This window comes from Cataglyphis hispanica, chromosome 19 (assembly GCF_021464435.1).
Source record: "Cataglyphis hispanica isolate Lineage 1 chromosome 19, ULB_Chis1_1.0, whole genome shotgun sequence".
In the NCBI taxonomy this organism is placed as follows: domain Eukaryota; kingdom Metazoa; phylum Arthropoda; class Insecta; order Hymenoptera; family Formicidae; genus Cataglyphis; species Cataglyphis hispanica.
Window position 1 is genome coordinate 3,528,097 of NC_065972.1, and position 15,067 is coordinate 3,543,163.

At 33.8% G+C, this 15,067-nt stretch overlaps 1 protein-coding gene across 6 annotated transcripts in view; it reads left to right on the forward strand.

Moving 5' to 3' along the window:
• Positions 1-13,933, forward strand: part of LOC126856620 (whirlin) — a 70,548-nt gene extending 56,615 nt beyond the window's left edge. For 4 of the 6 annotated variants that reach the window (XM_050605293.1, XM_050605294.1, XM_050605298.1 and 1 more), the window contains 4 exons: positions 761-991; positions 6,470-6,775; positions 7,690-7,768; positions 8,083-13,933. In XM_050605293.1, coding sequence (XP_050461250.1) covers positions 761-991; positions 6,470-6,775; positions 7,690-7,768; positions 8,083-8,225 — 759 coding nt within the window. In that variant the 3' untranslated portion in view covers positions 8,226-13,933. The remainder of the gene's footprint in view (positions 1-760; positions 992-6,469; positions 6,776-7,689; positions 7,769-8,082) is intronic. The other 2 variants (XM_050605296.1, XM_050605297.1) reach the window with 1 other exon arrangement.
• Positions 13,934-15,067: the final 1,134 nt, after the last annotated feature.

The window sequence follows — 15,067 nt, forward strand, 5'->3', positions numbered from 1 at the left end:
GCTCGCAAGAGCGAGGCCGAAACAAAGAGACCGTCCAGTTACTATAGAGCGCTTTCTAAGTATCGTTTTTCTCGCATGATTATAATTCTTTCGAGAGTAAACCGAGTGTTACAAGCTTGTTTTACCGCGCAATAAATCTTCGGGAAAAAATTTAAAAGCAGATATATCGCTCCAAATATATCATGTAAAAAAATAACGAGAGAATGAAAAATATGACAGAACTGAAAAAAATGCAACATCGTTGTGTGAGTGATTATTGTGGCTGCCCGATAAAGATGAAAATCTTGAGAAGATTGATCTTAGGAAATTAGCTCAACAATTAGATAAAATTAAAGATAATTCAAATAAGAAAAATTAAAGTAGTAGGCAGGCAAGAATGTCCTTTATAAAGATTTGAAAATTTCACCTATTTCAATTAAAATATAATTTCAAGATTTTTTTAAAAAATAAAGAGGGAGGGCAAAATATATTTCACATTCTTAATTAATTAATCGAAACGACAATTTCGAAATTTGTATATAAAATGGCAGTTTTATGGCACAGAAATATTTTCTACAAAGGGGTTGATAGGCCTAATTCATAAAACCTTTTACACGCCCTTACCCCTTAAACATTCATCCTCATTTATCTCGATATTCGTCGTTCGCACCCGCACCGTCCGCGATGTTCGCGTGCGCATGTAAATTAAGTAGCAACAAGGGGGTGGATACGCGGGGTGCCTAACATGAAACATTTCCTTCCGGTTGTGTCACGCGCGAAGGAAAGCGACGGGTGTTACGAGGGTAGCGACGCCGAGATGATCGGTAACGGGAGACGGGGAGCCGGCGGCGAGCGGGATCGCGATTTGGAGGAGGATGACGAGCTCGGGAACAGGGAGGAGAGGGGCTCGGAGAGTGGAGGAGGTGGTGGGGGTTTCGGTGGTTGGAGGTCCCACTTGCTCGGTGGGCTAACGCAACGCGTCAAATCCTGGTACTGGGGCGCCAGGCCCCTCGTAAGTTTTCCTATCCAGAGAACACAATCTCTTTCTCTCTCTCTCTCTCTCTCTCTCTCTCTCTCTCTCTGTTTTTTTTTTCTTTTTCTTTTTCTCTCTGACACGCACGATTTTTATCTATTCGTTTCTTTTTTCTTCTTCTCTGATCGTTTCTTTTTTATCTTATGCTCTCCGCTATTCGACACTTTGCACTGTCTCGCGGAAGAATGAGAGATGAAGGGTGAAAAGGGAAAAAAAAAAAGATCGAAAATTAAGTTTGGAAAAGAGATCTTAATTTCTTATTTGTTAAGTATATCATATGCTGTACTATTCTAATCTTAATTATTTTTAAATTTTATTTATTTAATATTCAACAATTGTCAAAAAATTAGTCGATTAATTTTTTGCTTGAATCTGAAACTATTTGATAATTAGATCGTTATTCTAAATTATTATAAAACTTTATTTGTTTTAATCTTTTTAATCCTAAATTTTTATTTTTATATCACTTTTATTTCATATTTTAATTTAATTTTATAAATTTTAATTTTATTTTAAAATTTATTTTATTTTTTTTTAGAAATATGCAATGCATTCTTTGCAGACGCCCTTGAAAGAATGAAAACATGAATACGACATCAATTCGACAAACGAACATGCCTCGATCAAAAAGAACAGGGTATAATCAGTGCAACGAGTAGCGATTTTCATGTCGGAGTGAGGAAACATAAAGAGCTCGTTTCATCCGGATCTCGCCGGAAATGTCGATAACATCGCGGCGAAAAATTACAATGCAAAGAGAAATCGTAATCGAATCCATCGCGCAATTGCTTAACGCATTCAATGTCGTAATAGAAAGAGAAATTATTATTGTAAATTATTTCTGAATACTTTTTCTATTTCATTATATTTGAATAAAAGATATATATATTTTATTTTCACTTTCATCATTTACAATCTCTAAAATGTCAAAAAATTTATCTTTTACAATTTTATTTTTATTGCTATTTATTTTTTTGTTTAAAGAGGATAAATTTTGTTACAAGATTATCAAACGACGATTCGTGCTTTGTAAAGTTTCAAATTTTCATTTTCATACAATCACGAACGTTGTACACAATCAAATTGTAAATTATAATGAAGTATAATTGACAAGACGAAAGAAAGAAAATGGGACTGCAGCGCGCAGCGAAATAAAGTCTCGCAATAAAGCACGCATTATACGGAAACAACGAGACATCGTAAACTTCCGGCGAGATCGTGGTTGCATATCTGTCGCATTCGAAATATCCGAGTTGCAAAATGGTACAGGAAAAAAAAAAATAAGTCGCGAGTGATGTAAAAAATTGAATGGATTAAAAACACGATGGATGAAAATGGATAAGAGAAAAAGATTTATTGATAATTCAATTATTTCGATCATACGATAAATGAAAGATGATTAGAAAATTATATCTTTTAGAAAGATTTATTCAATTTCTTTTACGGATAATCGTAATATAAAAGCCTAAAAAGAAGGTTGAAAGGATAAATTATGCGGATAAACGCAGCGCGACGCGAAAAATTAATGTTCGATTCGAGCTCTATTGGAAACATTTGCTCACTTAGGCATGAATTCTCTTTCCTAATTAAATTTCTCTTTTTTCTTCTTTCTCTCTTATACACATACACACACACACACACACACACACACACACACACACACATACATACATACACGATCAAGTGTCCTTGTGCTCCTAGAGCTAGCAAGATTAGTCGACATAGCGTTAGGTGTTATACGTGTTTTTTATCTTAGATGTCTTGCACATGCTACTTTTTACGATTTGTCCTTAAGCACGATCACTATTTTATAATTATACGTATATACAGAGCGTCTCACCTGCCTCATGTCGAATTTCAATCATAGATTCAGATAAATCTGAAGCTAATTTTCCACTCGTACAAATTTTGAGAAAGCTTTAATTAAACTCAACAAATACGTAGAAATTAATAAGAGATTGGATGAAAGGAATTATTTTCGTAGCAAATAGTAAGAATAATACATAATTCTGTCTTTTAAATTTAAACAAATTTTACGTCCTGTTTCTCTTCGTAATTTCTCTTCCCTTTTCATAAATGCTTTATTGCTATAAACGACGAGAAAATTGCGATGCGGAATAATCCTCTGTTATCGTGAAATCTTTGCTAAGTAAATAGTTATCTTTTCAATCTTTTCTCCTCATCGCAGAGTCCGAATTTTGATTGCATGAGACTTTCTATATATACACACACATATATTATACATACGGGGGGCACGGGGATGTATATGCGCTATATATATTCACATAGATGTCTTGGCATGCACGATCACTTTACTCACATGAAAAACAGAGAAGAAATTTCGCGATTTAACCAAACGGAAATCTTGCAAGATAGTTGTTGTTTTTTTTAACGCTCTTCGATAATTAATCGACAGAGATGCTGGAAAGATTCCTTTCCAACGGCCTGTGTGTAAAAATAAACGATCTCTGCAACCCACCATGCGAAAGAATATCATCTTAAATTAATGGAAAATATTATATTAGAAGAAAAGCAAAGTCAATTAGGATGTATCCGGGTTAGAGGAATTTTACGACTCGCGGGATTAATCCATCTTAACAGACTTTTCTGATTAATATGTGAAATAATAAAAAAAAAAAACAAAAACTTTTGCAATATAAGTTTTCTTGTCGAACGGAAACTTTCAGTCCGACGAAAAATCGTGCGAATCATCATGTGGCAGGACACTCATTGTCCTGATATTTATGCACGCGTGCGTGCGTGCGTGCGTGCGTGCGTATTCGCACTGCACTTGAGTACACTTTCACCATTTTCGCTTTACATTTCTCTCGAGGAAACAGAAGTCGATCTAATTAACTCGATCTTCGCATCTTTCGACCGTGAAACTCGACAAATTTGATAACCGATAAGAGATGCTAAATATTAATTATTTTTTTCGTAAAGTCTTAGTAATTATTATTACTATTAGTTAGAATAGTATGTATATAATCTATATTTGCTTCAGTAGGAATGCAATATACCCTGTACAATTTTAGCTTTTAATTGTTTAGCCTAATTAAACTTTGATATTAGAGTAATTATAAAATCTAATCAACCTTTTTCATAGAACACACACATTAATTGTGTGTGTGTGTGTGTGTGTGTGTGTGTGTGTGTGTGTGTGTCAAGTTTAATCCAATAGGGAAGTTTATCTTCTTTGTACAATATAATTCATTGAACAATTTAGTAAAGATTAGTATCGAAGAGTGAGGGATTCCCCATTTAAATGGCGATTTTACTTACATAGTGTCTAATAATTTTTTTAATCAATTTACTATCGTTCCAACTTAATTGCACGAGTGTCGAGTGATAGTTAAAAAAGTTCGAGAAAAATGAGAGGTCTTTTCTATCGCATCTTTTAATATAAAATTATATAATAAAATTAAATACGAAATATGATTTAAAAATATAATTTTTTATATCAATGTAATATTGCATAGCTTAAAATATATAAATTTTTTTCCATTTTTTCAAACGTGCATTTTTTTATCGATTTACTTAATTAAATTCTCCTGCCTGTAAAGAAATTTTGAAAACTGATATGTAATAGAAAAGACCCGGTATAATTGTTCCTACAATTATAGCGAACATGAGATATTAGTATCGCAGAATTAGCCGTACACTGACTGAGTCAGGTTATTAGTTATAGCCAGTATCGTTGGTAAAGCGTCGCGATTGAAAAAAAAAAAAATATCCCTGCTATCGATATGTCGTTTCTACTGCTGTTCACTCGAACGACGGTAAGCCGGTCGTGTCAGAATCAGTGCCGACATCATGGATGGGCGACAATTTAGTTGTGTGATAACGACAACACCACCGCCACCACACCACCACAACTACCACTCTCTCTATCTCTCCGAGCACCACCAACACCCAACTGCTACCAGCCTGCCATCAGCAAGCATGACTTAATTTTTCAATATATACATACACGCACACACACATATATATATATATATATATATATATATATATATATATATTTGTGTGATTTATATATTCGTACATATATTATATACATATTGATATGTACAGCCGTACACTATGTGTACGTTATATGTTGCGCGTCAGCACATATAATTTCACATACATGCACATGGATGACGTAATATTGCACGCAAAGGAAAAGCGGAACGATGGAGTTCAAATCAAATGCAAGAAGAAGCGGGTATAAATGCGTTGCGAAAGAATTTCTAGCATTTTTTTATCAAACTATATATATATATATATATATATATATATATTATATATATTTTTCCATTTCTCTCGATTATTAAATTTCTTCTAATGAAATTGAAAAATTGTAAGAAGGCTAAAGATATTATTAGTTTTTTAAAAATATCTTCTTTGTTTTTTATTGAAAGCTCGCTATTAAAATTATAATATAAATATGTAGAGATATACTTTCACTATGACGATAATTAAGATATGTCACTTTCCATTTCTTCACTACTGTTTTTATTTAATGTCCACAGCACGCTAGATAAGGCATGCGAGATGAGAAAGTATCGAGAGGATAGAATTGGAATGCACCACGAATATGCATCCGTTTCAAATACACTTCTCTCTATCAGCTTCCGATCGGAGCACTTTTGCATTTTATACGTCGGGATTAACATTTCACGGAGGAATGTGCTTTAAATTTACGAGTGTTTGAGAATTATGGCGTTATTCGCGCGCCTCTACGGATATTTATATTTCGTAGGAGAAGCCTACGTGAAAGTTACCAGAACGCTCTTCCACCGCAGCGTGCACGCGAATACGCTATCATAAGCCTTTTTAGCTCTTATGTGCTATCATGGTGCGCGCGCGTATGTGTGCATTGAGATAATTTCTCGGATACGCTGCAGCAGCCATGTGCGATTTATTTTCAACCATCACACACACCCAAATCTCTCTATCTTTTTCAATAAAATCTCGAATCTAAATTATATTAGACAAACAATATTATATATAATTCTTAATTGTTATAAAAAAATTATTATTGCATATAATTTAAATAATTATAAAATTTAAAATTTAGATATAATTTAAAATATTACAATAGTTGCTTTATTAAAGTATTATAATATGAAAAATTTAATAATTTTTCAAAATTCAAAAAGAATTAAAAAGGAAATTGAAAAAAAAATTGGAAAAAAGTTGAATTTGAAAAATTTAATAATTTTTCAAAATTCAAAAACAATTGGCTTTAATTTGGTAATTTTATTTATCATATTTATGAAATTATAATTTGACAAAAAGTTCACAAGTTTGACAGTTTTAATATTCAACTATAATTCGAGAGATCTCACGTGTACCTTGAAATTTGACAAACTGCAAATGTACAAATTAATTTCCGGTTGCTGACGCGAATCCGCGAGCCTAAATGACGAGTCTCGATTATCGCCGTTCGAATACAAACTGTGTCCGTTCCAGGAGCTCGCGCATAAGCTCTCGCGAAGCTTCGACATGCAGGAGGCACAGCTGCTTGAAGAGGGTGGTTCCGGCGGCGGGCCCGCCGGAAGCGGAACAGCGGGGGGCCCACCGCGGCGGCATCACAGCGTGCAACGACTGACTCGCAGCGAGATGTCCGAGCGACGAGAAGAAGACGGCGCCCTGGTGGTGCCCGATCATCAGGGCAACCTGCGCATCACCGTGAAAAAGACCAAATCGATTCTGGGCATCGCCATTGAAGGCGGCGCCAACACCAAGCACCCACTGCCCCGGATCATCAACATACACGTGAGTTTCTTCCGAAAAATTATCAAAAAATATTATAATTTAATTTATTATTATAATTTATACTTAATATTAAATATTATAATTCACAAAAAATTATTTTTGTATAATTAGTTTAAAACAAAAAAAAAATATCGATTTGGAAGAAAAATCGGAGCTGGAAAAAATGTTGGATCAAAAGGAGAAAAAAATTCAAGACCAGATTTTGGTTTAGAGGATAATTAAAATAAGATCTTGAATTACATGCACACACACACACACAACACAGACAAGATCAAATTAAAGCAAAGTTAGAATAAAATCAAGAGATATTATATTAAAGAAATTAGATGATTAGATCAGAGATCGTTGAATTAAAAGAAAATTCAAGAAAAATCGAATCAGAAAAAAGTTCGAGTAAAATTAGGGGTTTTATCGAGTTGATAGAAGAAAATTAAAATAACACTAAGTTAGATATATACAACTAATAATGTTCTGGATTTTTTCCCGTTTTATCTATGTAAATAAATAATACCTTTTCATCTTGGAATTCATAAATTCAAAGCTTAATTATTTTGTGATATTTAATAATGAAAATTTAAAAATAACATTCTACAAAAAATGTTATATACATCCTTGAGATTAATGGAACGCGTATCTCATAAAACACCCCATGTAAATAATTATGCGTAGTACATTAATGATACTAATTAACATCTTCCGAATCTTTTCAATAAAATCAATTACGTTAAAATATTATCTCATATATTACGCTCGTTATACCAGGTGCGTTCGATTTTAATGAAGTTCGGCTGCACCGAAACGCACGATTAATAATCTGTATCGGGGGAATTTATCGCCGGCGCCATTTACGACGGCACAAAACAATATTATGCCATAAATGTGACTAATGCATCATCTGTGGTAATTTGTTGCAGGACAATGGAGCAGCTTACGAGGCTGGCGGCCTCGAAGTCGGCCAGCTTATCCTTGAGGTGGACGGTCAGAAAGTTGAAGGTATTGCTGGCACGAGAGCAAAATTTTATATTTTTTTATAATCTGCTATTTTTGTAATATTTTTTTTTCTCTAGGATATCTCTAGGACTCTACTTGGTTTAAAATTAAAGTTTCAAGGAATGTTCTTTTTTAAATAACAATAGTAATGACATTTCTTGGAAATTTGAATTTATCTCAAAAGAACTTTTAAAATGATAAATTCGTTTTTTCTCAACGATAATAATTAATAAAGCTAAACAATTAATAATTAATAAGATTGAGGAATTTATACAAAATTTAATTCCGTGCAACAATTAATTGCGCTTTATCTGCAGGACTTCATCACCAGGAGGTAGCGCGGCTGATCGCCGAATCATTTGCACGCCGCGATCGCAACGAGATCGAGTTTCTGGTGGTGGAGGCGAAGAAGAGCAACTTGGAGCCGAAGCCGACGGCGCTCATATTCCTGGAAGCGTAGCAGGAATCTCCCACCTCCGAGCCGGAACCACCGTAGCTCAGCTTGACCAAAGCTCGGCCGATCTAGTCTCGGAGCTCGAGACTCGAGTCGAAAAACTAATCAAAAGAGTCTGGAAGAGATTTAACCTTGAGAGAGATCTCTTCGGATCCAATTGCCGAGCTGTCGGTTAGCTGCTAATTGATTAACCTGGCCCTGGTGGTGGGAATCCTACTTTACTTCACGAGTAACAACATTTCCGCGAAGGAGAGAAGAGCGAAGATAAGAAGAGGAAGGTGGTCTGTCTGGACCGGCGTTGCCAGATTCTGATATTTCGACTCATTGGATGGCCGCTTTGGAAAACCCGTGGAATCGTGCTAATCGGGACAAGAAAGTCCATGGAAAGTTCCTGGCACTCGGACCTTTTCTGCCCCTCGCGATTGACTGGAGATCGCGCGCGAACGAGAGTTAACTCAACGTGTAAATACATACATACCGCTATTGTACATATTCTTACAACAGACAGTTCGATAGAAGAAGCAAATTACAAGTCGTATATGTCACGAGGGGGAACTCCGAGGATCCCCGGCAACGCCGATCCCGATCTCATATCGGAACTTAATTCACCAAATCAATTGCGCGTCATCGTCGCGATGCAGCGAAATGCCGAGAATGCATGCGGGATTATTTTTCGCAAGACCTCGAAGAGATAAAAAGGAAGGAAGATTATATATATATATTTTATTTTTCATCATCGCTGGTTATTTCGAGGAATAAAAAATAGGAAGTATCGCGCAATGTGCCAAACTAACTATCGCAAGCCGTATATTAATAAAATTGTATAATCGAATAAGAGATTGATTTGGAAAGAAAGGAGAGGAGAGAAATAAATTTTAAGGGAAACGCGTAAAGAGCAGAAAATATGTGAGAAAATGCAACGAGAGAGAATGCGGACCTACATGCTCATAGTGTAGCTGCGTGAACGATTACCTCACAGATACACTCATAGACAAATACACACACACATACATATACACAATATTCACTTTTAACACGAATATTATAATCGCGCGAGAGATTCGAGTTTTGACGACGCAAGTTCGTGTCGACTCGAGCAGAGATTAATTAATCGCGACGTTGATTATATATATATAATTATGAGAGTTATGGCAGACATTTGTATTCAAAAGGTAGAAGGATGCAAGTCTTAAAGGATGCAAGTCCTTCACTTCAAGAAATGCTTCGAAAAGTTCCGAAATTACGTCCGCGCGATTTATTGAAGTAAACTTGAGATTTTATATACATTAAATAATATAGTTAAATATATAAGCCAAGGAAATTGAATGACATTGAATCAAATACGAAAAATGGAATAGAATATAAAATTTGCGCTTTCGATTTATAAAACTCCGATTTAGACTTTGGATTTATTTCTGATAATTGTGGACTCGCTTCTTTCTGCTTCCTGGATACGATTAAGTTGATCAAGATTCTCGTTAATTTGAGTGATTAGGTGTCATTCGGCTGGCTCTCGAAATTGCGCCTAATAACGCTTACTAGTCTATTAAATGTTACTGTATAGATTAACGTTGACGTAGTTGATAGGCGTTGATTCGTCGTTAGGACGTTACGCGTTGTTCGTTTATTGCGTTGTCAGTTGTGTGTTAGAGAATTTTTCTCCTCCTCTCGGGCACGTAATATATTCGCGAACAAACGCATACAATTTAATAGAATTATCTTGGCGTAATTTTTCATATTAAAATTTATTAAAATCTCAAATGAAGAATAAAATATTCTATTATATTAATTTTTTTAAATTAATCTGTCAACGATGGTTTTAATTTTCCTATTAAAATGTCTTTCTAAATTATCATTCTTCCTAGTTTGATTTTTAATATTCGTCACGGAAGAATTGAATCGCTGAAATTAAAAAATCGAATTAATATTTAATTAAAATTAAAGAATAGAAAAGATAAGTCATTTTTATACATCTTGTATACGCGACGGATATATGGCGATCCGAGAGAAAGGGTTAATAATAATATTTTTTTCACTATCGAGTATAGCCGAAATACGTCGATGATCGTCATCCAAGTGGAATTAACGACGATCTTGATCGAGATCGAAATGATTGTTACATTGCGGACGTTGTTAAGGCTTAAAAGAAATATATTACTCACGTACACACTATGTACACACATATTTATATACATGTACATATAAGTATTATGGTATGAAAACTACCGTAGTGCAATTGCAAATCGTACCTATCTATTAGGCGTCTCAAGCGTCTCGCGCCGCGCCAAGGGGAAATAATTTTAAAAATAAAAAGAAAATTTAAGAAATAATAAAAGCGTACACGCGCGGTATTTTCAAAGAGAAACTATAAAAAATTAGAGGTGCATACAACATAATAAAGGCCTGATCGACTTCGAGTTCAAGCAAGGAGAAATCGCGGACGACCTTGCGCGACGAGAATCTCGGGAAAAAGTTCCTCGACAAATTTATCATCTTCTAGAAAAAGCACTGCTTTTAAATAAAATAACATAAATATCTTTTATATTTTATTTTCATAAAATTAAGAGCGTTACTTTAAATACTTTTATTATTGCGAATTTTTGTGCGAATTTGACTTACTTGTAGGTGAGAGAGAAAAGGAAAAGATTAAATTACTGAAAAAAGATTCCATTATATTTTTTTTTCTTTTGCTATTACGAATTACTAATAATCACAATATGCGAAAAATCAAAGTTTTCTCCTTTTCTTCAAGTCGGAAAAATTTATTTAAGCAACAAGATGCGTTTCATTCTCGCAAATATGTATTATTCCGATGAATAGATGCAAATCGCGAAATAATTCGAATAACTGAACCACGAAGATATCAAAACTATTAAGTATTTTATATTCATATGGATAAGTGAGAAAGAGAAAAAAAATGGGTAGTAATGAAATATGTATTTTAATACGATAATTGCTCATCCCAGAAAACAACTCGCTCGTCCGCGATTTCCTTCATTAAAACAAAAATAAAAAGTTAAAACTGTAGAATATATGCGTGCGAGCAATTGTGCTGTTGTACGAATGCCAAATCGAGCCACAAGCGAAGCAAAGGGAAATACTCAACTACAGTATCTAGACGATTAATCTCTTCACACATGACTGCAATACATATATTATATACATATAAATTCTATACATTTTTTCACGAGCGAGTTTGCATACAAAATATAATTAAAATTTTAATTGTTTTTATTAAATATATAGTTAAATATTAAAATCAAAATTAAATTAACATTAAACTTGAATTAAATTAAATTTGAGACAAGAGATTTAAAACTTTTTTCATTATACTTGAATAAATGTAATTCGTACAAGAATTATTTTTTTGTTTTTACGCTGTAATAAATATTTAATTTCGTCACTAAAAAAAAATCGAGAAACACACACACCCACACACATGTGTGTCGTAAGAGATTAATAATCAAAGGTTTCAGCAAATGTGCCAAAAAGTTTCCGCTTAATTATACCGATCAATGATAATGGCGGTTTCAACTGGTATCGTCACGTCGGAAAAGAAGAAGGAAGGCAACAATAAGTCGAGAAGAATTTCCCAGAGCATACTCAAATCTTTTCTTGGCTATTCTTTTGTAGCACACGCACACAAGAGTATAACAAGTCCCTTTAATCACTATGTCGCAGGTGAGAAGATAAGCTAGAAATATTGAGAAAGGAAACTAAAAGCGAGATACGAGCTCACAAGAAAGCCGAGTTTGCGCTTCTCATTTCCTTTCGATCGATCGAGAGAGAGAGAGAGAGAACAAAAGAATAATAATTTGTCTCTTGTTAAATTAAGACGAGAATTATTCGAAAGGATCCAAGCATCGGAAACTCGAAAGACGAGAAAGGACGTGGGGTGGCTCGAGGATTTCGAAAAGCGACGGGGAAAAAGCACTATAAGAGGGGACTTGACAGATTAAATAAGATGAGATATTTTTGTAAAGCTTTCGATGTACCGCAATCCCAGAAAAATCTTTCAAAGATCTCAGCTGACATATCCGATAATGCCTTATCGCTTTTAAAAATCGAGAACTATTCAAGGGAACGCGCTATGCGAGAAGGATAAAGAACCGAAATTATGAGACACACCTGATACACCTTGACCCTGATCCATTTCCCGCCTTCCGAGAGAAACAAAATCGCGAGACACTCGGTAGCGCTTAAAAATTATCATACATGTATAAGAATACAGTAAATCATTAAAAATATCTTTTCTTTTTCAAGACTTTTTCGTTTTTTTTTTAAATCTTCAATTATAAAGTTAAAGAAAGATTTAAGAAAAAGATAGCAGTAGATAATTAAAACAATGCGATGTAAAAAAAGAGAGATTAAATTGCGCAATATACCAGCATTAAACAGAGTATTAATTAATTAGCGTCGCTGACTTCTAGCTAACTCTATTTATTTTCGCACGCATGCAAGCATGAGACTTTCGATCTGCGAAACTATGTTTAAAGCTATATTTACGCACTAATTAAGCTGTGCTCGAAATTTCGCCCCGAGTGAGCTCTTATAATATTTTTTAATCGATAGTTTTCTCACATGAAAGTAGATGGTCTAATTTTTCTGAATTTTCCTCAAAAATCTCCTTTAAGTAAAATATAGCTATATATTTAAAATTGTGTGTGGGAGCTATTTTCGCGATGTAATATATTCCAAGATTTACACGATAAATTATTTAATTACATTAATGCGCTCCTGTACTTTTTAATAAAATAACATGTTAAAGTTTCCCCGACTAAGTCCCTGATTCTAATGGCTTTAAATTGCGTAATTTCTTATTCTTCATATAAAAGATCAAATCCAAGATATCTCATATAATGTGTTATTATTATTCAATGATTGGATATAAAACCGAGCGACAATTAAAAAGTCTCGCGTAATTCCTACCACTTATTTACTTTTATTGCAATTCGACGAAAGAAAGAGAGAGAGAGAGAGAAGCATTAAAAGAAATATAACGTTATCATGTCACACGGGAGATAATTTTTTCTTATTGATTTATTCAATATTAAAATTTAATAATTTGTTTGAACCAGAAAAGTAATGATAATTTCTTTCTTATTGTTATCTACAACTCGTCGTGATAAGAGTCATAAGAATTTGCGTGACACGGCAATAGCGCGTCCCATCATTAAAACCGACACGTAAAAAAAAAAAAAAATCAGTATAATTGTAATCGTAATTTACTAATGTACATACGTAAGATCTCGTTCATACGCGTTTCATAGATCATCTCTTTTGCAATCAAACTTATGCATCTCTGACATATACACGATAACATCTATCCACTCATGTACACAGACAGAGAGATATATACAAGATGCATGGATCAAAGCGAAATCAAGCGCGTCGAATTGCGTTAACTGAATAATTCGTCACTTTATTGTACGCCTCGAGGAAAAATGTTGTTGCAAAAAAAAAAAAAAATAATAAATACGAGAAAATAAAATAAATCACTTCACATACACACGTAACATGACCACATGGAATCACGTGCCAGAAGGCGAATGTGACACGTGAAAGCGTAGCGCGTAGCTCACGGCATGGCACGTGCGAGCGCGCGCTGCCATTATTATTATTGTTCTTATCATTATGATGATTATGGTGATTATTATTACTACGATGATGACGTTTATTATTACTATAATTGAATAAAACGTTCACCACGAGGATCAAGCTTGTCATTCTAATCTATCCCTCTTTAAAATCCCCTTCTCTCCTCTTTGCTTCTTCGTGATTTAAATATTAATATTTTTTTTTAAATGCTATTAAAATAATATTTATTTAATGTTTATTAGAATATTTAAAAAATAATGATGTAATCATTTAAGCGCATCACTTTAAATCGATTTCCTAAATTAATCATTATAATTTTTATGTAGTAATAATCAGTTTAATGTTGAATAATTTATTTTTCAGATTGAAATTACTTCTGGGAAAAAAAAATGTTCAAAATATTTATAATTATCACTTCCTCGCGCTTATTTGCAAAACAACTTTGAGTCCACTTCCTCATCATTTTCTCCAAGAAAAAGCAAATAAAACGAAGATCTGTTTTATGTTGAAATTTTTTACATACGTATTCCGCGAAAACAAACCGTTCACTATGCTTCGCAGACAAAAGCATATGCTATAAGCTCCTTCTCGATTTGCGTCATCCGCCCGCCGCGTGCTTTAGAGTTTGACGTAACAAAGAAGAAAACCAAAGCTCCTTGAGCTATTAAAACGCCGTGATTGTCGATAGCGCTGAAATTGTATATCAAGAGCCGTTTCGTCCAAATTACTCTGCCGATTACTTTCTCAACAAGTGGCAGTGTGCCTTGTAGAGGCAAGATAAAAATTTTATTTTTGATTTATCGTCTCTTTCTATTATTTAAAATTAATAAAATATAAGAAAGAAAGAAGCGACAAACATGAAAATAACAATAATTAAAGTAAAAGCGAATCATATCCAGTCATTTCTTAATGATTTTCATAATTTTTAAGGCTGAATTTTTTTTTCATTTGATTATTTAATAATAATAGTAAATATAAAAACAAGTTATATATAAAAATATAAATACAAAGTTATTAAATGATACAAGGAAATAATGCCTCTTGTCTGCTTGTAAAGCAGACATATATTATTAAAAAAATAAATATTCGCGCGGCTAAAATAGAAATGTTTTCCCATTGAAAAGCGTAACGCGCGCAGAAACGGCAAAATTAGAAAAGAGAGAAAGAGAAAGAGAGACTCTTCATCCACACAAATCCCTCTCCACAGTTTACACGAAATGCGATATGTAACTCTCAGCTGATCGATAGGA